This window comes from Macrobrachium rosenbergii, chromosome 48 (genome assembly GCF_040412425.1).
Source record: "Macrobrachium rosenbergii isolate ZJJX-2024 chromosome 48, ASM4041242v1, whole genome shotgun sequence".
Taxonomy (NCBI): domain Eukaryota; kingdom Metazoa; phylum Arthropoda; class Malacostraca; order Decapoda; family Palaemonidae; genus Macrobrachium; species Macrobrachium rosenbergii.
Window position 1 is genome coordinate 41,098,531 of NC_089788.1, and position 25,229 is coordinate 41,123,759.

The 25,229-nt window shown below is 39.9% G+C and overlaps 1 protein-coding gene across 2 annotated transcripts in view; it reads left to right on the forward strand.

Annotated features, from left to right (window-relative positions):
• The window catches only part of Pp2A-29B (Protein phosphatase PP2A regulatory subunit A), a 148,152-nt gene that overhangs the window by 80,824 nt on the left and 42,099 nt on the right, over window positions 1-25,229 (forward strand). For both annotated transcript variants that reach the window (XR_010850846.1, XM_067091682.1), the window contains exons 6-9: window positions 5,283-5,384; window positions 17,446-17,649; window positions 21,376-21,541; window positions 21,743-21,897. Coding sequence is in view for 1 of the 2 variants with exons in the window: in XM_067091682.1 (XP_066947783.1) it covers window positions 5,283-5,384; window positions 17,446-17,649; window positions 21,376-21,541; window positions 21,743-21,897 (627 nt within the window). In the remaining variant the exon portion in view is untranslated. The remainder of the gene's footprint in view (window positions 1-5,282; window positions 5,385-17,445; window positions 17,650-21,375; window positions 21,542-21,742; window positions 21,898-25,229) is intronic.

Sequence of the window (25,229 nt, forward strand, 5' to 3'; positions counted from 1 at the left end):
GGCACGAGTCGGACCCCCTCCCAACAGATGACGAAGACATCTCCCTTCCACCGCCACTCTCTCTCTTCTTGCCAGATATTGCGGCTGACTAGCAAACCTCTTGCGGACATTCGGGGCCCCACGCACCAACCGAAGGGTACCACTGACATGCACACCTGCTTCATACAGTTCCTGGGCCAGGGATACCGAGTTACAATAATTATCCATAAACAGGTGGTATCCCTGGTTACGGAAACGATCCACAAGACCAAGACAGTGTCAGGCAGCGTGGAGAATTTTTGAAACATAGAGAAGTCCACGACATATCCAGTGTTGGATTCCGTAATAAAAATAACTTCACACCATATTTCTTTGGCTTCTTGGGGTTGTACACTTTTATACTTAGAAGCTCTTTATATGGCATCATCCCCTCATCCAAAGAAAGGTTCTTGGAAGGAACCACGAGAAACTGGGACCGTTCACGAATGTAGTCCAACACTGGACTAAGATGAGGCGGTTGGGGTTATTCCAGGGTATGGCCCTTCGGTTGAAGGTGTTGAAATACCTGTCCAACGCCAGGAAACTATCACGGGGCATAATGCCGGGCACATTGGGTGTACTTAAAAAAAAATTCCGCCTCAAATATTGCCTGACATCGGCAGCAGGCATCATTCCAAAGAAAATGTGGAGCCCCAAAAAATGCGCTATGTCTGTGAGGTTGCAGCCCCGCCAGCGATACGATTAACGTCGCCTGCAGTTCTTCAAGGCAGTACTGAACATAATCTAAATAACTCTGCAACGAGGTATTCCAGCAACCGCGCCAGGAAGAGCTGAATGAACCCCAGTGCAGTGAGAGGCACAGGGACAGTCAGTCCAGGTACTGCCGTGAATGGGTGCATGTTAGGTGGGGTGGGGTCCTTCAGCCACCCCTCATCACTTTCGGACGAACGACCTTCACCTAAGCTGCCGCGACGTTGCGACCTTTTACGGGCCCGTGCGTGCGGGCATGACTTCGCACTTCTACCCTCCCCACTGACCCATCTCCCTCACTTTCACCATCACTTTCTGTCTCGTCCCCACCAGCCACAATCGGTGCCGCCGCCTCCTCCTCAGACTCTCCCTCATAGGCACTGAAACCACTGAACTCCAGTTCACTTTCAGGCTGTGGCTCCCGTACGGACATGGGGGCAAATACTCGTCATGACTGACATTGGGCGTGATGTCCTCGTCACTAGATGACCAACTGCCATCAAGGACTTTCCACCTGCTCTCGATCGAGCTCCAACAAGTACTCATCAGTGTCCTTTTGTTGGAGGCCTCCCAAATGCTTACGAATGCCCCTCAGGACACCCCGATGCTTCCTAGGGGTCGTTAAAGGCACAAGATGTGGTCCTTGGTCCCTTTCGGCCAAAAGTGGCCGCACAACACGGCATTGAAAAGCTGGGTCACCTTGGGTGCTTGGTCCCTCTCCAGCATCCAAATCTAAAACTCACCTCACACGCTCACTGCCGACAGGCAATACGCGCCTTTCACGGTCCTGACGACGTTGGGACATCTCTGCAAACGTCCTGTTGTGTCACAAATACGCTAACACTTGCAAAAGTTCTGCAAAACATGAATGCGTCAAGAAATCGCTCTTCGACGATGCGTCGCTGATGCTCTGTAGTGCGAGAAGAAAGAAATTCACGCATGCGCGGCTGGGTAACGCTTGTAACAAAACAACAGCGTGATCCGTGAACTCCCAGCATCCCTCAAGGCGCGTGATTTAAAATCTTTCGCAAACTAGTCCTATAACTATTTTTCCGCAAATATTTAAAAAAACTTTTTGTAGTCAACGTACCGTACGTCCACTTGGCACCCGACAGACAATTTTAGTCGACGTACGATACGTCCAGTCGGCGTTTAAGGGTTAATAGGTGTTTCAAGTGGCGTTTCTTGTCTCAAGAATTGTTGTAGCTTTGGGCCGATTTGCCATTATGCAGCAAACCTCATTCTGTGTTTGTCATTCCCATCTTGCCAGTGCAAATAGTAAATGAGGATTTCCTTGCTGTGTATGGTGAGAGCTGTAAGTTACCATTGGAAGACACCCTTTTAGATAGATGCATTCAAGGCTGTTTTTATCAGCTGAGGTGAATAAATCAGAAGTGTTATAAAACAATTTTTCATTGTGGATATGATAAGTCATCTGGATAGCTTACTTGTTTTTCCTCAGATGCTTCCCGTTTTTGGCTATTATTATTATTGACGAACAGTTTAAGCAGATCCTTACCTGCCATAGGGCTGTCCCTCAAGGTTGGGTTATGTCAGTGCAGTATCTACTTGGGAAGTGCTCGTAAAGGAGTATGGATGTGCATCATGACGGTCACCCTTGAAATTTTTTGCAGTTTTACCATGGCTACTGCTTGTAAAGGAATACGGATGTGCATCGTGAAGGTCACCTTTGACATTTTTGCAGTTTTACTTTGGCTACCTCTCAGCATTGGATGTTTATTCTGTTGGGCAGTCATTATCCTCAGGCCATGTTGTAAAAAACCTGATATGATTACTCTTGTGTGATTCATCTGTCTTGTCTCCTTAATTCTTTTTGTGATTGTGTGTTCCTGTATTATGGAGAAGAGAGGCAGCATATTTTTTGTATATTAGTTTAGTTAGGATGAATACAAAGTATTAAGACCCCGTGTCAGCTCTGATTGTTTGACTTCTTCCTCATCACCTCCAGGATTTAGATTCCTTTCTCCAGATAATACTTGAATGGCTACTTGGACTACTGTAACGTAATCGGTTGCCTTAACCCCTTGCATCTGGGCATGATCATGTGAGGTATAATAAAAGCTCGTGATGTTTGATCCATCCCAGCTGGGATGAGAATTTGTATTTCAGGCCATGCAGTTTGAACGAATTTTGCGGGAAAAATGTTCAAATCACTTGAAGGGGCCATAAATGACTTACAGCAACACTAACTCGCTCCAGGATAGGGGGAGATTAGTGTGACTTGAGATTTCATGGGGGATTGTACTACATCTCCCCATCCCAGTACATCTTTTATATATTTTCCCATAAATATACCCAGGGATTGCTGTTGGTTTTGGTTCTTATCTTTTACGATAGTAAGTCAGGTGTAATTGTAAAAGCATGTACTGTATAACCTGTAAAGTGTACTGCTTCCTGGCATCCCAGTACATCTCTTAAATATTTTACAACAAGTATACTCAAGAAATTTTTATGGAATTTAGTTATCTGTTATGATATTATGTGAGCAGTAATAATTTTTACAAAATAAAATTTTAAAAATTATTAGAATGTTTAAACTTAAAAAATCGGCATGTTTTTATGAGAGTCGTGGAAAAGCGGCCCTGCACAGGTTTGGAAATATTCACTTTTAACTTTACCTTTTTGTTTAACTTTAACTTTGTGTGGAAGGTCCAAAAATTTTACTGATTTTTCTTATAACATGTATTTGCGATCTTCCTCATTCCATTGATTTTTTTTTTTAATTGGCCAACCTTTAAGTTTTCCTAGTCTAGGAGTGTTCTTAATGTATATTTTAGATTGGCCTGTAAGGGTTATAGTTACAGGCAAATACTGTTTTTGAAATGTTTTTTTGTACAAGCTTATTATTGTACTGTGCCAGATTGCCCCAGCCATTCCCTTGCCTCATGTGAAGGAGCAGCCTTGAACCTGAATGTGAAAGTCAGGAATAGGCTAGGTTAGGAGAGCTGTGAACTACAGAATTGCGCTACTGTTAAGCATTTGGCATATAAAATAGAATATACTTCATTTCAAACTTTTTTTATTTATTGATAAGATTATTGTAAATTGATTGGTTAAAGCTGAATTTTGAGAGTTCTGGTCACAATACAAACCATTTAGCCATAGATTTTCGGCATTTAAAGTAATAGTACAGTTGACACTACAGTAATTGTTGTCTGGAATTAAATAGATGAAGACCTTGGGTATTATGGTAAGTTCAAACTTGAATTGCTTTAAAATTGTAGGTAAAGCTGCCAGTGTGGTAAACACTGCATACTATATACCGTACTTGTAATTGTATGTCTTATACACAGTTTTTTTCGTATATTAAAAACATTTTATTACAATTCTAGAAAGTATATATATACATTTCTTCACAATGAATGTTTCATTACAAGATGATGTACTTTTTGTTATTGTAGTTCACAATAGCCTTGTTTGCCCGAGTTAATTTGTTATTAGAAAAAGATAAGAATGAATTCTGTAGAAATTGTAGTACTGTAATTGTATTTCTGTCCAGTCAGTTTGTGAAGATGATATACTGGTTTTATTAGGATTTTGCAAAAAAAATAAAGTATAATTTTAAAAAGTATATAGAAATTCTATTTTTCACAAATGAAAAGTGTTATTGAAACAAAAGTTCCAGTACAGTAGGTCACATTTATATAAAATGTGGAAATGTAATTTAGAATTGCTTTTTTTTTTTCATCCCATGTTGTTGGATGCCATTATTTTCTTCATTACTTTTTCCTATTAGTTATTATTCAACACTACTGTTGGTATTCAAAACTATCCAATCGCCATCATCCAATGACTTTAGAATACTATAAATTGTTACTGTATCAGAATCTTGAAATACTGTAAATTGTGGCTTTCGTATTGAAATCATGGAATCCACCATTACCTACAAAAGCAAAAGGTGATTGGAAAATGAAAGAATATATCTGGAAAAGAGACATCAAAGCAGAAAGCAATTTTAGCTTAAGTTGGAGTGATGCTGCAAAGATCTTTAGTCCTGTCTACAGGGGGTTTGCAAGGAACTGGACTGTTGTAGGAAATTTTGAACAGTGACCACAGAATGCAAAGACACAAGGCTAAATGGGAAAATTGTATGACAAATGAGAAAGTTGCTAAGAGTGGTGATGTCCAGCTGCTGGAAAATAGATTGAATTCTCAAAAAGTCAGGTTATTTGGAGATCTGACACATAAGGAAAACCGGAGAAAATAGTAGGGAAGTAGTCGCAGGGAGGCCCAGTAGATCATGGAAAAGGGTTTAGTTTAAGAACTAAACCAAATGAGAATCAGACATACAGTCAAGTGCAAAAAATCAGAAAGTGGAGAGAATTCAATTCATGTTTGATTTCCATAAAGGGAAACTCTTGGCTAAAACATTTAAATATAGAGGCATATTTTTATAATTACCATACTTGGTCCATTAACTTTAGCTAGAATAGATCTAGAGGCATATACTGTATAGGAATGTATTTTGTGATTAATTTAACTTTGTGCATAAAAGCTTTTTATTTTTTTAAAAACCCAGTTTTACTTTTCAGGTTCGAGCAGCTGCAGCTGGAAAAGTCAGAGATTTCTGCCAAAATCTTGATACATCAGTTCAAGAATCTGTTATTATGAATAATATTTTAACTTGTATTAAGGTTAGTAATAATTAAATATTAATTTAGCTCTCTCTCTCTCTCTCTCTCTCTCTCTCTCTCTCTCTCTCTCTCTCTCTCTCTCTCTCTCTCTCTCTCTCTCTCTCTCTCTCTCTCTCTCTCTCTATCTTCTCTCTCTCTCTTCTCTCTCTCTCTCTCTCTCTCTGATTCTCTCTCTCTCTCTCTCTCTCTCTCTCTCTCTCTCTCTCTCTCTCTCTCTCTCTCTCAGGTTTAGATTGCAAGGCTTTTAATATATCAAGAATTGCATGTTATATATAGTGACTGACACGTCTCTGTCATTTATCTGTTATTAAACAATGAATACAGATGCATTAATGTCAGGAGAATTCATTCTCTCTCTCTCAATTCCATTAAGCTTTTTGTTACTAGAAAGTTGAAGTTGTACAATTGGTTAAGTATTTACAGTGTTTTAGTTTTTCCTCTCCATCAAAGAGAAATTACTGTATCCTCGTAAGTGGTTTAACCAGACCACAAAATGAGAAATCATTCTTTTCTAGGTTTGGCCAGCTAGCACAACTTGATGGTGCAACTGGGGACTTGGCAAAGAAAAACTTTTTTGTTTTTTCCCAACTCATCATTTTGTTTCTGTAGAAATACAGGCCATTGCCTATTTTTGGAGTTTCTACAGGCCATTGCCTATTTTTGGAGTTTCTACAGGCCATTGCTTGTTTTTGTAGGAGTATTCCTTTGGGCGAGCTTGAATTGGCCATTGAAGCTTGGTAACAAGGTAGGTTAATTGGTGGTTAAAGGGATAGATGAGGGAATATCTCACTCATCACCTGCTGTTACCAGCCACTTTTTCTTGGGTCACTCTCAAGTGTGGACATGTCTACTATGGCCTCTCTGGGTTGAAATATTGAAACCACCTTTAATTGGATGGTTTATAAATACTTGTTTGTTTTTTCAGTGTATAGAAATGGTGGAGAAACAAGTACAGAGTCATTGCAAGGGGTGTGAACACATTTGGGCTGCTTCATGTCTGCTCTAGTTGTAGACCTACACAGGTACCCCAGATCCTTGACCTGTTGCCATCATTGGGTGCTTGAAGGATGGCAGCTGAGTGGCAGTGTCCCAGGTGGAGGCAATGGTATTAGAAGATCAAATTTTTATACAGTAGGTCCTAGACTTACAGCGGGGAATCCATTCAAGCACTGCACTGTAAGTTGATTTCCGCTGAAAGTCGGTGTTTTGCTGCTAACAGCGGTTGTGGCGCTGTAACTTGAAGTTTGGCACCATAACGATGTTGCATCTAGTTGCACTTTAAAATACCATTAATGGCACTGAAAAAATGCCTAAGATCAAATCTGCTGTAAGTCGATGTTGCCGTAAGTAGGTGATGCACTGTATAAGTAGCTTTCCAAGTAACTACATAGCTATTAGTTTCACTTACCCATGACAGCTTAAAAATTTGAAATTCGCGATAGCGTTCTATTGGTTTGGTGTTGGTAACTCAGCCCCACCCACCATCAGGGAAGGATAGTTACAACACAGCCGAAGAGCTCAATTCATTTCTTCCAGTCAACAGCTAATCATCAGTTGTTGAAGCAGCTTTTGTTTTGATTTTTGATGTTGTCACTGCATGGTTGTGACTCTCATTGCATTTGGTGAAGCATTCTTTGCTTTGGTAGTATTTACGCTAATTAGATTAGCTTATTTATTGTGGACATTTCCTGAGAGGTCTTATGGATAAGATTAATGTCAGTGATCACGGTGCAAGTGCGGTGTCATTGGAGGAGGTGACTACTTGTCCCACCGACGCTTTTAGACGAAGGTCCCTGTCAGACTCCCCTAAACCTGGGAGGAGGCAAACTGTAAGTCCAAAGGGAGGTCGGTGGGGTTTGCCCACGGCTAGTTGCCCCCTCAGCCAAACCTGTTGTAAGAGGATCCCAGGACAAGTTGGGCAGCTGCTGGAAAGACATCCAACTTGGTGTGATTTGGATTCGGGATCTGATGGATCCAAGTGCGGTGCGAGTAAGAGGCGCAAGTGGCGCTTCAAAAGTGCATCCAGACCATTGAAAAGGTCCGTTTCTGTGGCGGAGAAAGATTCCCAGATTCTGTGTAAGCAGTTCAGAGATCAGGAACTGTCTTGTAGCTTTTAGGACAATCCCATTCTTGCGTCACCTATATTGTCAATGTCAGAGCGCCAGTGTTTGACGCCCAAATGGCCTTCCAAGAAACATTCGAAGCATCCAGTGGGATCCGAGTTCACAGTGTATTTCAAGCATCCTAAGAGATCCAAGTGGTTAGTAGGATGCAGTGGATCTAAGCTTCCAGTAGGATCCAAGGGATTCAAGCATCCAGTGGGATCCAAGTGTACATTGGGGTGTACATTGGGATTCGTGGGTTCTGAGTGTCCAGCGGAATCTGAGAAGCATGCAGTGCTTGAGCAGTCACCTGCACATGCGCGTCCCCCAGTGTTTACCAGCTCGCCTTCTAAGTTGGTGCCAACTGCATCCAGACTTCCGGCGCCACGCTCCGGTCATCAGTTGGTTTAGGATCCTTCATTGGAACCGATCCAGCATTGTCTAGATAGTATTCTAGACCTTCTGCAAAAGCCAACAGTGTCTCATGAATCTGTGGATTTGGCTACGTTTTGTTATTTCTGAAGAAGACTTTGACCAGGAACAGCCTTCTTCAGCATATGCATCTCTTCTGAAGTATTTCCCGTTCTGCTTTCTGACGTTCTTTTCCCCAGCGACCCCATCTTCTCCGAGTTTGGCATTCATGTTGAGACAGCCCACAGAATCCTCTGGGCTACCTAAGATGGTACTGTCCTCTTCATCGGAGAAAGCCCTGTCTGGCATTGAGAGTTAGCTGACAGAGAAGAGGGAGCTGGGCAAGGCTGTTTTTTGTGCCCCTTCTCGTTTGTCAAAGAGAAGGTACCAGTCTTATGTTACTGGGGAAGCTCCTTTGGGAGTTTCTGCCTCCTCCCCACTTCTCCAGTTTGATTGACTCAGCACAAAGATCAGTATTCTCCTCTACCAAGATTTTGTTCACGTCATCGGAGCTAGATCACTTGACACAGGACATCTTTAAGGTGTTCAAAATCTTCGGCTTCTTGGATTGGATAGTGGGCGCATTGGCGAAGAAGATCGAAGATTGTGCCACCCTCCAAGACAACTTTTCTGCAGATTGGCTAGGAGTGCTCTCCTGTGCAGATAAGGCAATTAGGGACAGATCCCAGGAGCTGGCAGCCTTGTTCGCAGTGGGAGTCCTCAAGAAGAGAGAGAGCAGTGGTGCTCGTTCACCACAAAGGTAGGACTCCGTCTCAGAGGTCCGCACTCCTTTTTGCTCCTTTGGACCGCAGTATTCATTTTCCCCGTGCTACAGTTGAGCATGTAGCAGTGGAGTTGCATAAGAAGTCTACTCAGGATCTGCTGGCACAGTCCACGAAATGTCCTAGGGAGTCGGGACATGTTTCCTTGGCTTCTTTTGCTTCGAGGGCAATCTCACCACTACAGCAGTGGTAAAGCTAAGTTCCAGCCTTGTCCACAAACGAATCTTCGGTTAATTTGACTAGTCAGGAAAACTTCAGTCAAGCCCTCCTCTCACAAGTGAGCATCCTGTCCTCAGTGTCCCAGTGGGAGCAAGACTCCTACATTTTTAGAGCAAGTGGAAAGTCAGAATGTCGAACCTTGGGTATTGAAAGTCAACAAAGAGAGAGATGCTATTCCTTTCAGGGAGAAACCTCCCTTAGTGTCCTCTCACATCAACGTGGCAACCTGCTCCGTAGGCTCGGAGAGGTTTTCAGCCCTGTTACAGGAAGACTCATCTCTCCTCTGAATGAGAGCTGTGGAGGTGGTCAAGGACGTTAGCACGCATCAATTTTACAACCGGCTGTTTGACGTCCCAAAGTCATAGGGAGATTGGAGACCTGTCCTGGACGTCAGCACCCAGAATATCTTTGTTCAAAGATATTCAAGATGGGAACCAATCAATCAATCCTGTCTTCCATCAATTTTCCATCCGTCAGGGGATTGGATGGCAACCATAGATATGCAGGATGCACACTTCCATGTTTCAGTACACCCGGACTCCAGAAGTATCTGCAGTTTGTGTTCCAGGGCAGAAGTATCTGCAGTTTGTGTTCCAGGGCAGAGTCTTCCCAATTTCGGGCTCTGTGCTTCGTCCTCTCCACAGCCCCTCAGGTGTTTACCTGGGTTCTCGCCCTGTGCTTCGTCCTCTCCACAGCCCCTCAGGTGTTTACCTGGGTTCTCGCCCCTCTAGTGAAGTGGCTCCATCTTGTGGGGATCAACATTTATCTATATCTAGACGACTGGCTCCTACGCGCCCCTGGGAATTAAGATGCACGGAGGACAGTCATTTCTGTATTTGGGAATGAAGGTCAACTCTCTAGCTTTTCAGGCTTTTCCGTCCAACAAGAGAGTCCAGTCCTGCCTCCGGACGATTCGGAACTTCCTTTCTTTCCCATTGTGCTCAGCCAACGAGTGTTTGAGTTTGCTGGGCACTCTCTCATCCTTAGAGAAGTTCGTGCCTTTAGGAAGACTCCACATGAGAGCATTACAATTCTTTCACACTCGGAATCAAGGAGGACCTTCGGTAGTGGCTTGTAGAAGGAAGATTCTCCGAAAGGAAGTCTACATGATCTGAGCCCCAACCTCAACCTTATACTCAGACGCGTCATATCTGGGTTGGGGGCTCTCCTAGGAGACATGGAAGTATCAGCGATGAAAGGAGACTTCATATCAATGTGAAGGATCTGAAAGCAATTCACTTAGCTCTTCAGCACTTTGCAACAGCATCTTTCAACTGCAGTCTTAGTACATTCAGATAATACGACCGCCGTAGTGTGTATAAAGAATCCGGGAGGGACTCACTCACTTCTCTCTTTAACAAGCAGCCAAGGAGCTTCTCCTATGGACACAGAACAGTCACACCTAGATTGTCACACGTTTTGTACAGAGCACGGTAAATGTCTTAGCGGATGAATTAAGTTGCTGCAAACAGGTCCTATCTACGAAATGAACACTGAATCCGCAGGTGTGCACCGACCTGTGGAAACGCTTGGTGAAGCCATCAGTAGACCTGTTTGCAAGGTCAAGGAACCATCGTCTTCCTTTGTATTGTTCACCAGCTCTGGACCCTCTCGCATTGGCAACAGATGCGATGCTCCAGGACTGGTCGAACCTTGATGTATACACCTTCCCACTGTTCAGTATGGTGAGAGAAGTCAACAAGTACCTTTCTCATGACAACACATTGATGACCGTGGTGGGCCCCTTCTGGCCCCAGAAAGAATGGCTTCCAGACCACCTCGATCTTCTGGTGGATTTCCCAAGACTTCTACCACAGAAACGAAATCTACTCAAGCAACCGCATTTTCACCGTTTCCATCAAGGATTATCCTCTCTTGTTCTGACAGACTTCAGACTCTTAGGAAGCTTGTCAGAGCGAAGGGCTTTTCAAGACCTGCTGTGAAAGCGATTGCAGTGTGTCAGCGCCAGTCTTCCTCTAGGATATACCAGACCAAGCGGCAGTCTTCTGCAGCTGGTGCAGAAGACATGATGTCTCATCTTCCTCTGCCTCTGTAGCGCAAATAGCAGATTTTCTGCTTTTCTTAAGGACCTCCTGTCCTGAGGGTTAGCTACACTCACAATCAAGGGCTACAGAGCTATGCTTAACTTCGTGTTCAGGAATAGAGGCCTGGATTTGTCTGCTGATAAAGACATCAGCGATCGGATCAAATCTTCAGGCACTTCGAAACAGGACAAGACATTTTTGGTGTCTTGGAATTTAGATGTAGTCTTAAAACGTCCTTTGGGCCCTCTGTTTGAGCCCTTCCAACCATTATCCCTTTGGAATCTTACTAGGAAAAGACTTCTTAGTAGTCCTAGCTACAGCTAAAAGGACTAGTGAACTACAGGCCATGAGCAAGGTGGGGGGTTCTGCACAAGGAGATGCGGTATGCTCCATCACTTTAGGTTTCTTAACTGAGATTGAAATGCCTTCCAATCCCTGGCCCTGTTCATTCAAGATCAAGAGTTTGACAGACATTCTTGAACCGACAGACCAGTAAGACAGACAGTAAGAATGTGAAAGCATTACCTAGGGAGAAATAGAAGTATCAGAGGTCCTTCCCCCAACCTCTGGTGCTCAGTCAAGGACCTGACCAGTCCTTTATGTAAGAACACGGTGTTTTTTCTGAGGGATGTAATTTCTGAGTCACCTGAAGACTCATGAGGAGGATTTTCCCATTTGTAAAGTTAGAGCCCACAAAATTAGGGCAGTAGCTACTTTGCTGGTTTTCAAGCAATACTTCTCTTTCTCCAAGATAGTGCAATCCACCTTCTGGAGATGCAAGTCAGTGTTTGCAAATTTTTATCTGTGCAATTGAAACGGTATATGAGAACTGCAGTACCTTAGGTCCGTTGTCTGTGGCTGGCATGGAATTGGGGGAAGAAGGATAGGAGGTATCACTTCGATTCCTATATCCACTCGCCTTGATTGTAGGATGTCGAGTTTTGGGAAGTTTGGGGGTACTGTGTACCTGGAGTACCCACCAATTATGGTGCTTTTTAATGGAGGGGTAATGCTTAAGTGATTTTATGTGGTGTATGGGTAACTTGGTTTCCTGGTTGTTTTGTGGTACTGCGCCCAGGACAAGGGATTTCCGTTTTTATTATGACGCTTTGGCAGCCATCGGAGTACTCCTCAGCTGCAAAGCACCCACTTAGGTAGAGGCGACACCTGGCTATTGCCACGCCACTATGGGTCGCGATGAGCAGTGACCAGAGGCAATATCTTCCTGCTGTAGTTCTGTCACCAGGTAAGGTTACAACAAACATTGTACCAATGGTAGCTATTTTGCTATTCCAAATTCATTTCCATTACTTAGTGATTTTGAGTAGTACATGTCCATGTATCCCACCTCCTGTCAGTGTGGGATTCAGCTATGTAGTTATTTGGTAAGTTGCTAAAATAAAAATGACATTTTTATGATAGTTTTATATATACTGTACTTACCAAGTAACTACATAATTGGAGTCCTCCCTTCCTCCCCTCTCATGGATATAGGACACAAACAAATTGAGTTTTTCAGCTGTGTTGTACCTATCCTTCCCCGATAGTGGGCAGGGCTGAGTTACCGACACCAAAACAACCTTTAAATCATAAAAATCACCCCTAAAAATGGGGGTCATGTCTTATATCACACTCAAGCAAACTGCAAAAAAAAAAAAAAAAAAAATAATGAAAACATACATCAGACATTCATAACAAAAACACAAACAACATAAAAAACATCTCGATAACAAAAAACAATCAAATCACACAAATCATCTTTCATCATACAAACCCAAACTTAGCCTACCACACTCCCCCTTACTAAAATAAAGGAAATCTCGTTTCATTTTCTTCAAAATCCCTTTCTTACCACCCATTCATACTCCGGAACTGGACCATGACTTCGGGTCCATGGCCTCTCATGCACCACCTCTTCTTCACTCACTTCCACTCCAACCACCCTAGGCTCGCCTAGCTTTGGTTTCGGACTACTTACACCAAGCTCATTCAAACTCTAGAGACTTATGTCGGCTCCCTCACTCATACCTGACATGGCTGCTATCATCTCTTCCATACTCTCATTTATTGCTTCTGCACTCAGCCTCAAGCTATCCAAAACTCTTCCACTTACACTCTCCAGTACTGCTAACTATCTCTCACTCACACTCACTCTTTCAACACTCACTCAAAGGAAACTCACACACACTATATGTATTGTCTTCCTCACAACTTGGTGTTGTTTCCAGTTCACCCAACTCTTGCGTATCCTCGTCCACATTCCTCGTACTCAACAAGTTCACTCCTTCCACATCCCACTCAAATCCTTCAAAATCAGTAACACCCTCATTTTCACTACCACACCAAACAACACCGCAAGGGTATTCTCACTTCTCGTGCCTACTGGTTCTCAAACCCCTCAAAATCAAACAACCCATCTCAGGTACTTTCTGCAAACAGCTCAATAATTGTACCCTTACTGTTTCTGCACCTCCTTTTAGGCTTTTTCTTATGTTCCTCCAACACTAGCTGTTTATCTCCCCAATTTATATCTTCTATTTCTTCACTTTCCTTTTCCCTTTCCTCCCTTAATAGCTTCCTTTTGGGATGCTCTAGTATAAATAGTTCTCCATCTTCTCAGCTGATTATGATGCGCTCGTATTACCCTTACATTTCCTTCTTCATTTCCATCTTCAAGCACATAACTCAGTCCATTAGACCAAACTGTTTTCACTACACACGGACTTTCATACTTCTCACGCATCTTACTCGCAGTTAATCTTCCTTTCTCAACAACTTCCTTCAACACCCTGTTATCACCCACTCTGAAACTCTCAAACCTTTCATTTGCCTGCCTCCACACATCCCGCTTGTCTTTATTCAAATCCAGCCTCGCTCTCATAGACCTTTCATAATTCATTACGTACTCACTCGGAGGTATGCCAGTACTTTTATATACTGACCCATTATACATCAGTACCACTTCCTAGCAACAAATCCCATTCATTCTCTCTATCAGTCAACATTCGTAACATCTCTCATTTTTGTTAAAGACTTTTCTGGCCTAATGCATTGCATTCAGTGTATCCCTTACTATGCTTTCTTCCATACCTTTCTCTCTGCTTGCAGGACTAGAATTTTCTTCTCCCATTAAATTAGGCAAAGAAGGTTTTTTCCCAAAGACTAATTGGTTAGGGGAGAAACCACCATTATTTATTAAGCAGTTCCTAGCACTCACTACCCATCTTAATGCTATGGACCAATCCACTTCATCATCTTTCAGCTTTCTTAAGCTTTCTTTGATTATGCCTACCGTCTCTTCACACAATCCATTGCTCCATGGAGATTCAGATGTTGTGGCTAATACTTTAATATTCCATCTTTCTGCCATCCTCCTTACTTTTTCTTTTTGAAATTCTCCCCGTTGTCTGATAATATTTTAGAAGGTGCCCCAAATATTGCAAGCCACCCGTCAAAAAGTGTCTTTATAATAGTTTCTGGTTTCTTGTCTTTTATCCAAAAAGCCTGACAATGCCTTGTTGCCATATCTACCATTACCAAGAACTTTCTTATATCTCTCCCACATCCATTGCTACAACTTCATTAAATGTCTTACTCCAAGGAAATCCCACTACTGGTTTAGCTGGGTTTCTTTTATATCTTTTATATATACTTCACAACTTGCGATTAAGTCTGTTAGTGACTTATTTCCTCTTTTTCCCTCTCTCTCAAACCATCACTCCACTGTGCTTCTGTTAGCTTCCATATTTTATCTCCACTTCTGTTGCCAAATTGTAGATGTAACTTCACCATTGCACCTTTAATTTCCCTTAGAGACTTTCCCTTCCAACCCTCCATTAACAATTCTTCTACCTTCCTCCTCAAAATTGTTATTCTTAAATGGCCCTGTTTGTCTTTTCTTAACTTTATCTTCATTTCCCCTAACACTTCTATTTTAACACAATTCTCTTTTAAATTTATGGTCATCCCCATTTTACTCATGGTTTTCTTACCTATTAGCCATGGTACATCACCCTGCAAAATTTCTGTCTTCAAATAAAACTTTTTGTTTTTCAGTATCACCGGTATTTCCATTACAGTACTCCTTTCGACTCGTATGATGACTCACCGAAATTTATTACTTTATTAAACTCTTTCTTAGTATCATTCATTCTCCTCAACTCTTCCTGATTCAAACCCACAACAGTGCATGCTAGACACAATTCCCCACAAACTGTTGACTTACATCCTGTGTCTAAAATTGCATCAACCTCTTCCCAAGATTCTTCTATTTTATTAACTTCTATATAAACTTTTTCTTGTTCTTGTCCAGTTTCTGATTTCTTCTTCTTTTGAAAATTCTGAGGACAGTCTCTGGCCCAATGCCATTCCGATTTGCATATTGCACACAGTGTTACTTTCCCTTTTCTATTTAAAGGATTTCTTCCACCTCTACCTCGTTTCACCTTTCCCCAATATCTTTGGTTTTCCCACCCTTTCCCAAAATTTGCACGACCTTCTGATCCCAACCATTCCCCCTCCTCTTTATTCCCTAATCCCTCAAATATTCTTTTCATTATTTGTGACACTGTTTTATATTCCAACTTTTCTTGATCACAAGCTACTAATACCATTTGTTTTTGATCTGTGAGATTCGATAGTTCTAGTACATGAAAACCTTTTGCTTCCCCTTCAAGCATGCTTTTCCCTAGCACTCTACTACACTCTGACTCTGCCTGATTATGAAATCTCTCATCTTTTCACTAGATTCTCTTTCTATTATAAAATAGTTTTTCATTTTACTGTAATTTTCTATTAACGTATTTTTAGATACATTTCATTTAGTTTGGATAGGGTTATCTTTGAACCCTCTTTATCCTTAAGTTCATTTCTATCTATTCCTTGTGTTACTTCTAAAGCTTTCCCTTTTAAGCTCATTCTTATCTCTATCCCCGAATAATTCACTTCTTCTCCACACACCATAAGCCAATCTTTGATTTGTCCTCTCCATCCTTTATAATCGCCCTGTGTTCCGCTAAACCTTGGGCAGTCTCTTCTCCATTTCATCTCCCAAAGTTTATCATCAGATCTGTTCATTTTTAACCAACCACGCTCTGCTACCACTTGAAAATTTTTCCTAGCCTACCCCATCCAAAAATAATTCAATTATGTGATCCACCCACCTGTTCACATTGTTCCTCTTTCACTATACAATCCAGCTTTCATCAGCAAAAACCACAAAACAGACTTAAAACCCATCTTTACCGACCTAACCTTCAGAGAGAGCGCTCTACCTTGCCACCATTTGTTCAACACTCCCGCCCGCGTTTGTTTACATTTTTCTCCATCCTGCCATTTCCGTCCTATGATGTCACAAGAACAGATAATTTTTAAACATGAAGAATGCTTTGTTATAAAAAGTCATAAAATTAAACGTGCTTTTTATACATTTTGTAACTCCCATACCATTTCACTAATGCAGAAAATAAAAATAAAATGACTAACTTATAAAACTTAACATATAATCAAAGAGGGCCAATTTTGTCTGTACTGGAATAATGATTTAATAGAGGATTAACTGGAATCAATTTACAGTTAATGGCAGGTGTATACTGTTGAATTAGGTTATTCAAAGTCCCGTAAAAAGGTTTATCATGAATCATAGGGAGACTGGCAAAAAACATCTTAGGAATTCTAGTTAATGCATCATGGACTAAGCAATATAGCATAGTAAAATCAGAGCAGCTCTTGTATCAACTGGTGTAACATGAAAGGAGTGGCAACAATTTAGTCAGAAATACAAATGGCAGTTGTAACCCTTTCAAAAAGAGATGGGGTGGGATACAAATGGTGGTTAGTGTTGCTGATGCCAGGTAATAAATTGACACAAGTGTTAGGGGGTGTCTGTCTGCAGTACCTATCTTCATTCCTCAAGTTGCTGGTGAGTGCTGGGTTATTACTTGAGTGTTATATACCAGATACCTGTCGATATTTTGCAAGCGCATAGCTTTCATGTGTATAATTCATGGAGTTTGACTTTTGTTCTTTATCCTCCTCAGTCACTAAAAGTCTTGTGATTACATTTCTTTGCCTGGGAGAATTGGCTTCTTTGTCCTCACTCTTAAATTGCCATTCAGACTTATATAAAACAGGTCAAGTTGTTAGACAGTTGAGTAATAAAAATAAAAGGGAGTGTTTGACAAGTAAAAGAAAGAAAGCAATGCCTCTTGGGCTGAAGGGATGCTGCAAACAACCTTTATCGCTATCGACAGTGTGTCATGCAACTAAAACTGGTAAATTAGGACACTCTAGTATTTGCTGTATGAAAAAATTTTCCAAAACTTAAAAGGAATGCAATCTTAAAAGTGAGGCATTTGTTTAAGGGATGTTTAACATTTTAGTTATGAATTCCTGAAAGTGGTTTGAAGTATTGTATATGGAAGTTGAAGTGATTTTGTGCTTGAAAACTTTTAGGCACTTTATTCCCATGAAAATATTTTGTCTGAAAGTTGGTTTGTTTCAGGAACTAGTAAATGATGGGAACCAACATGTGAAGTCAGCTCTGGCAGGAGTGATTATGGGTTTGTCTCCAATTTTAGGAAAAGATAACACCATCAACCATCTTTTGCCCCTCTTCCTTTCAATGCTCAAAGATGAGTGCCCAGAAGTGAGACTGAACATCATCTCAAACTTAGACTGTGTTAATGAAGTTATTGGTATCCAGCAGGTCAGTAATGTTTTCTTTTTTCACCCTAGAAGAAAGACCTCTTCACATTTTAAACTTATTCTTCTAGTGTTTTAAGTATAGTTTGTGCTCCTAATATTTTCTGTAGAATTCAGTGTAGTTTGGGGTCTTGTGTTCACCATAGCCATATGAAGATTAATTCATTAACCCTTTAACACCGACTGGACGTATTTTACATTGACAAAAGTTGTCTGTCGGGTGCCGAGTGGACGTAAAATACGTTGACTACAAAATTTTTTTTAATATTTGTGGAAAAATACTTATAGGCCTCGTTTGCGAAAAATTTTAAATCGCGCCTTGAGGGATGCTGGGAGATCAGGGATCACATTGTTTTGTTTACAAGCGTGAACCAGCTGCGCATGCACGAATTTCTTTCTTATCCCAAAAGAAAGCATCAGCTAACTCTGCTGAAAATCTCAGAAATTCTTTAGTCACTTTGTCATCATTTTTGCACCATTTTCTATTAGCCTTTACATAAAGTTTTATATATGAAAATGTGCACAATTTCATGTAGAATACAACAAAAAATAATTCATGGTTGTAGCTTTTATCAATTTTTACATATTTTCATATAAATCACAATGTGCCAAAATTTCAACCTTCGGTCAACTTTGACTCGACGAAATGGTTGAAAAATGCAATTGTAAGTTAAAACTATTACATTCTAGTAATATTCAATCATTTACCTTCATTTTGCAACAAACGAGAAGTCTCTAGCACAATATTTCGATTTATAGTGAATTTTTTAAAAAACTTTTTCTTTATGTCCGCTCTAACTCTGCTGAAAATCTCAGAATTTCTTTAGTCACTTTGCCGTAATTTTTGCACCATTTTATATTAGCCGTTACGTAAAGTTTTTATATATGAAAATGTGCGCAATGTTATGTAGAATACAACAAAAAATAACTCATGGTTGTAGCTTTTATCAGTTTTGACATATTTTCATATAAATCACGATAAGTGCCGAAATTTCAACCTTCAGTCAACTTTGACTCGACCGAAATGGTCGATAAATGCAATTGTAAGCTAAAAACTCATAATTCTAGTAATATTCAATCATTTACCTTCATTTTGCAACAAAGGGGAAGTCTCTAACACAACATTTTGATTTATGGTGAATTTTTGAAAACTTTTTTACGTCCACGTGTTACGAATTCATGCATCATTTTGTGATATTTTCTCTGTGTTGCTTTGATGGTTTTACGATTTGTTATACACCAAAATCTTCGCAATTTAGTGTACAATACAACGAAAAAAATAGCTCATTATCTTTAACTGTTTTGCTCACTGCGCGATTTGTATACAATTATGAATGATTTTTTTTTTTGCGCTGTCATATATTCCAATATTTATATATGATATTTTTTTAATTTCTAATGGTTGCATACTAAACTTCAGACAATGAGAAGAAAAGGAGCCAAAAATGAACTCTTGATCTTAAAAATTAAGCGTGCTGTGATTTAAAAAAAACTTTCTTTCCGCTTCGGCGCTAACTCTCAAACCCTGCCGGCATACAGCAGACACTTTTGTAAATAGAGGCTCGGTGTTTAAGGGTTAATTGCTAGTACAGGTCGACCATCACTAATCCAGTTCTATCAGTAATCCAGGACCAGTTTCGGGTAGCTCAATTTCAAATTTTCCAGGTCACCGCACCAACCTGCACACTACTGTTCATTGGTGCTACTTGGCTGTGTACGTACGTTTCCTATGCACCGATTGCGCTTATTTTTTCGAGTGTAAAGAAATGAGTAAATGTAGTGAAAATATAAATGAGAATAGCATAAAATATAAATACAAAAATCATAATATAACAACACGAAATATAAGCTGTAGCAAGTTTTCCAATGCCAGCGAATGAGCTGTGCGTAAGAACATGGCCTACTTGCAGGATTGTGTTTATCTTTGGGTTGCAAAAGCAAAGTAAGAAAATGCAGCAAAAATATAAATGAGAATAGCATAAAATATGAATTAAAAAATCATGAATGTAACAACACTAGCCAAAGCAAGCTGCAGCAACTTGTCTGACACCATAGAATGAGTTTGTGCATTCATACATGTCCTCCTACACACATGATTGTGTTTATCTTTTGGATTTTGAAAATAAAAATTGAGAAAGTACAGTAAGAATATAAATGAGAGTGGAGTAGAATATAAATTTAAAAAATCATAAGCTTAACAACACGAACCAAATCAAGCTGATGCCCTGATGCCAGGGCATGTTTGTTGGATTGTAGAAATAAAAAATGATGAAATGCAATAGAAGTTTAGAAGAGAATTGCTTAAAATATAAATTGAAAAATCATAAACCTGACAACACGAACCAAAAACAAGCTTTAGCAAGTTCTGATGCCAGGGAATAAGCTTGAGAGTTTGTATGTACCCTACACACGATTCCGTTTCTTTTGGATTGTAAAAATAAAAAATTATAAAAGCATAGATGAGAGTGGCATAAAATATAAATTTTAAAAATCATAAGGGTAACAACATGAACCAAAACAAGCTGTAGCAAGTTCTCTGATGCCTGGGAATGAGTTTGTGAGAGTACATACCCTACGCACATGATTGCATTTATCTTTTGGGTTGTAAAAATAAAAAATTATTAAATGCAGTAAAAGTATACAGTAGGTGAGAATGGCATAAAATATAAATTTTAAAAATTATAAGCATGACAGCACGAACCAAAACGAGCTGTAGCAATTTCTGCAACACTAGTGATTCAGTTTGTGCATATGTATATATCATATGCCCATGATTGCAATTATCTTTTGGGTTTAAAATTAAAAATAAGAAAATAGTCAAAATTAAAATGAAAAAGCATAAAAAAAATATGAAAAAATCCAAGATGAAGAAAATGGGAATTTTGACGGCCCTTCACTTAACATGTAAATGTGCTTAGTTGCAAATTGCAGCTCTTCACCTTGGAAGCAGCAGTGATGAACTTCCTTGTGTAAGTCAACAGAATTGCCTGTACAGGCAGCCCTCGGTTAACTGCGGGTATTCCGTTCCTGGCCAAGCACTGCTAACTGAAAATCGCCAATAATTATGGTAATAAATGGAGTTGACAATGTCGTAAGTGCTAATAAACTGCTTATTGGCGCCGATAAACCATTTACCGATACCGAAAATCACTTACCATTGCTGAAAATCTGTTTAACAACGTTGTTAGCGAAGCTCTGTAAAACTGGAATGCCGTTAACCAACACTGCCGATAAGTGAGGACTGCCTCTACCATTCATTTTGCAAGTGCTTCATTAAAACTTCTCTTGATTTTCCTTGTTACCAACACCCAACATGTACTGATTTAACAGGGTAATTTAAAGGTAGGATGAGGTAGTTAACAGTTATATATATTCTAACCTAACCAGTTTGGGAAAATAAGGTCCCAATGATGCCGGATCAGTGATGATCAACCTGTATTGGCTACCAAAACATCATTTTATTGGTCCCTGGAATTTATAGAGACCAAGCAACCTTAATATTCACTTTTTACTCTTTCTAAGCAAATGTCTGATAAAGGTTATCTTAATTATACCTTTTGAAAATGATTTCTGCAATAAATGATTTTGGAATTGTATTGTACCTATTGTTCAATTTTGGAGTTGTACCTTTGCTTCATATTTGAACTTGCCCCTGTGAGGGGTTTCTGTAAAAAAGAAAATTATCTTTAAGTGTGTTAATACTTATCTGTTTTCTTTTAACTTTTAACAGCTGTCCCAGTCCCTATTACCAGCAATTGTAGAATTAGCAGAAGACACAAAATGGCGTGTTCGATTGGCCATAATTGAATACATGCCCCTATTAGCAGGCCAATTGGGTGTCGACTTTTTCAATCAATCCCTTGCAAAACTTTGTATGACTTGGCTTGTGGATCATGGTAAGGCTTCTTACATGTATGCTGACTTCAGCTTTTTTATTCTTATTGTATTAAAACTATGGTTGTATATTGTATAATTTTAAAAATAATTGGGCAGAGTGGTAATGAGATATTAACTTTATATTAGAAAAGGGATGTTTAAAGAAATGGTAAATTGTTTATTTTGAAATATAACCGTGATATACTTTGAATTTCTTACAGTATATGCAATCCGGGAAGCTGCTACCAACAACCTTCGTAAATTAGTGGAGCTGTTTGGGTCTGACTGGGCCTCGCAACATGTTTTACCGAAGATCAATGCCATGTCTAGGGATGGAAACTACCTGCATCGTATGACTTGCCTTCATTGTATAAATGTAAGGGAAATCATCAGAAACATTTCTATAAAGTGTGTTTAAGGTGCTTCAAGCACTGTATGGGCTAAGAAAATCTTTATTCCTACTGAAATACAGATTGTTGCATTTTAGGTAGAGCTATTCCTCAGTTCAAGCTGGGATCTATCATTGAAATTTGGTAACAAGTTAATTAGCTGGTGGTTGAGGCATTAATGGGGGATATATTGTTCACATGCCATCACCAAGCACTTGTTCTTTGGCTGCCATAAAGTGGGAATGTCTTTCTGCATTCCTGTTTACTGCTGAGTTGGTTTTTTTATTATTATTATTTTCATGGAGAAATAGTGTGAATAACTCAAGCATGAATGTTGGTACAAAGTGTGCAGCCCTTAATGTGTTCTGTTTAGATGGATCCCTACTGTTACTGCTCTGTTGTGGGATAGGATCTGCAGATGTCAGGAAAGTTTCAGTAGAGGAGGAAGGCGATGAACTCAGACCACCTGTACCTCCTTCCCACCCCTCCAATTTGTACACCACTCTCTTGGCTGAGGGGGGACCACATGGCAGGGTGAACAAGTTATATGTCTGCCCTTGTTATGTTGACTCCTACTATCTGGTGTTGCTACACTACCTTGGAGCTCAACACAGATGAGACTCCAGTAGCAGTTATCCTTGTGGGAAATACTCATTGGCATTGACCATAGCTACTGCTATTGCAGGGGAGAGCATGATACAGACTAGGAGCAAGGAGAGAAAGTTCAAGGACTTTAGACATCTCCCATTTGTGGAGTAAATTGATATCTGACTTGCTTTTAGTTGTATGATGTATTGCAAGACCTAAACCAAAACTAGAGAATTTCACTCGTATGACTACAGGGTTTTTTTACCACTTGGTCTGTATAGCACTTGCCTATCTGAGTTGCATACAGGTTGTCCTGTGTAATAATATTCAAAAGATACGAGTATGTCTGTATTTTTTTCTTTTACTTGCAGTTGCGAAGCTGAACCTGCAACACTCCAGTGTAACATAGCTGTCAAAGCACTTAGGATTTGATTTGGATTGTGTAGCGATCCTTCAAATTTCCAAGGATTTGATTTTTGCAACATAACCTTGCAAATGATCATTGAATATTAATACAGTCTGCATGCCCAGTGCAGTATCTTGTACCTTGGCAACTTCATTCACTGCTGCAAGTTTAGTTCTATTAGAGTTCAAACTCTCAGGCTGTGTAACACTTGGCCTGTAGGGTGATAGTGCTGTCAGTGCACCTCACATGCAGTGCACTGTAGGCATTACTTAAGTTTCTTTGCAATGTCCCTTCGACCCCTAGCTGCAACCCCTTTCATTCCTTTTGCTGTACCTCCACTCATATCCTTTCTTCCGCTTACTTTCCACCATCTTGTAACAATTGTTTGGTAGTGCAACTGCAAGGTTGTCCTCCTGTTACGCCTTTATAACCTTTTACTCTAGATGTTCCTTTCACTGCTGAAAGACCTCACAGGTCCCCGGTGCTTGGCCTTCGGCCTAAATGGTATTTTCTGTTCTGTAATTAGGAGATTTCCAAAATTCAGTATCCTTTATGAGTAGTGCTATTTTCTTTGGTTGATGACTTGGATTTCTTCACGTGTTGATCTTTTGAAGAGGCATGCACTTAAGACTGGTAAAGTGCTTTGAACTAATACTGAGGAGGAGATGTCCAAGTATCTTTTTTGCTTTATTGTTGTCTTTCTTTTGCTGAACTTTCAGTCAGTACAGGTATTATCCTGCTTACGATGGGGTTAGGTTCCAAAAAACCCATCATTTGCTGGAAAAATATAGCTTAGCCTACACTATAAAGTATACTCTACACATATACGGTATAGTAATTATTAATATCAGCTAATTCTGGAGGTCCATGCAAATTGACTTACGGTAATTCAATACAAAGAGAAATTGAATAACAAACAAGGCTTAGCCTACGTTATGGCATATTTTATATGTATACGGTAGCCTATTCTACATTATACTGTACTCTGTATTCACATGTTAACCCTTTAACGCCGACTGGACGTATTTTACGTCGACAAAAGTTGTCTGTTGGGTGCCAAGTGGACGTAAAATACGTCTGCTACGAAAAGTTTTTTTAAATATTTGCGGAAAAATACTTATAGGCTTCGTTTGCGAAAAATTTTAAATCGCGCCTCAAGGATGCTGGGAGTTCACGGATCACGCTGTTGTTTTGTTTACAAGCGTGACCCAGCTGCGCATGTGCGAATTTCTTTCTTATCCCAAAAGAAAGCATCAGCTAACTCTGCTGAAAATCTCGGAAATTTTTTAGTCACTTTGTCGTAATTTTTGCACTGTTTTCTATTAGCCTTTACATAAAGTTTTATATATGAAAATGTGCACAATTTCATGTAAAATACAAAAAAAATAACTCATGGTTGTAGCTTTTATCAATTTTGACATATTTTCATGTAAATCACGATGTGCCAAAATTTTAACCTTCGGTCAACTTTAACTCGACCGAAATGGTTGAAAAATGCAATTGTAAGCTAAAACTTTTACATTCTAGTAATATTCAATCATTTACCTTCATTTTGCAACAAACGGAAAGTGTCTAGCACAACATTTCGATTTATGGTGAATTTTGAAAAACTTTTTCCTTACGTCCGCTCTAACTCTGCTGAAAATCTTGTAAGAGCCTGACACCGTCTCTTCCAAACACGTGTGTGTTCGTCGTCCATCGGAGTGGACAAGACAACGAGAGCATCTCATTTTCTTTCTCTAAAGGAACGCAATTTCAACCATACAATATTTCCGTCTGTTTCTCCCTAACCATTGTTGTCTTGATGTATGTACAATCACCACTACTGGCATTGCCATGCAAGCATTCTAATCATGTACTCATAATGTTCCAACGAATCTTCTGTATCAAACTGTGTGTATGTTTCTGTTTGTGAAGACGCCAAACGTCTCGCCACTCTGATGGACGACGAACACACAAGTGTTTGGAAGAGACGGCGTCAGGCTCTTACAATCTCAGAAATTCTTTAGTCACTGTCGTAATTTTTGCACCGTTTTCTATTAGCCATTACATAAAGTTTTATATATGAAAATGTGCGCAATTTCATGTAGAATACAACAAAAAATAACTCATGGTTGTTGCTTTTATTAATATTGACATATTTTCATATAAATCACAATGTGCCAAAATTTCAACCTTCGGTCAAATTTGATTCGACCGAAATGGTCGAAAAATGCAATTGTAAGCTAAAACTCTTACATTCTAGTAATATTCAATCATTTACCTTCATTTTGCAACAAACGAGAAGTCTCTAGCGCAATATTTCGATTTATGGTGAATTTTTTA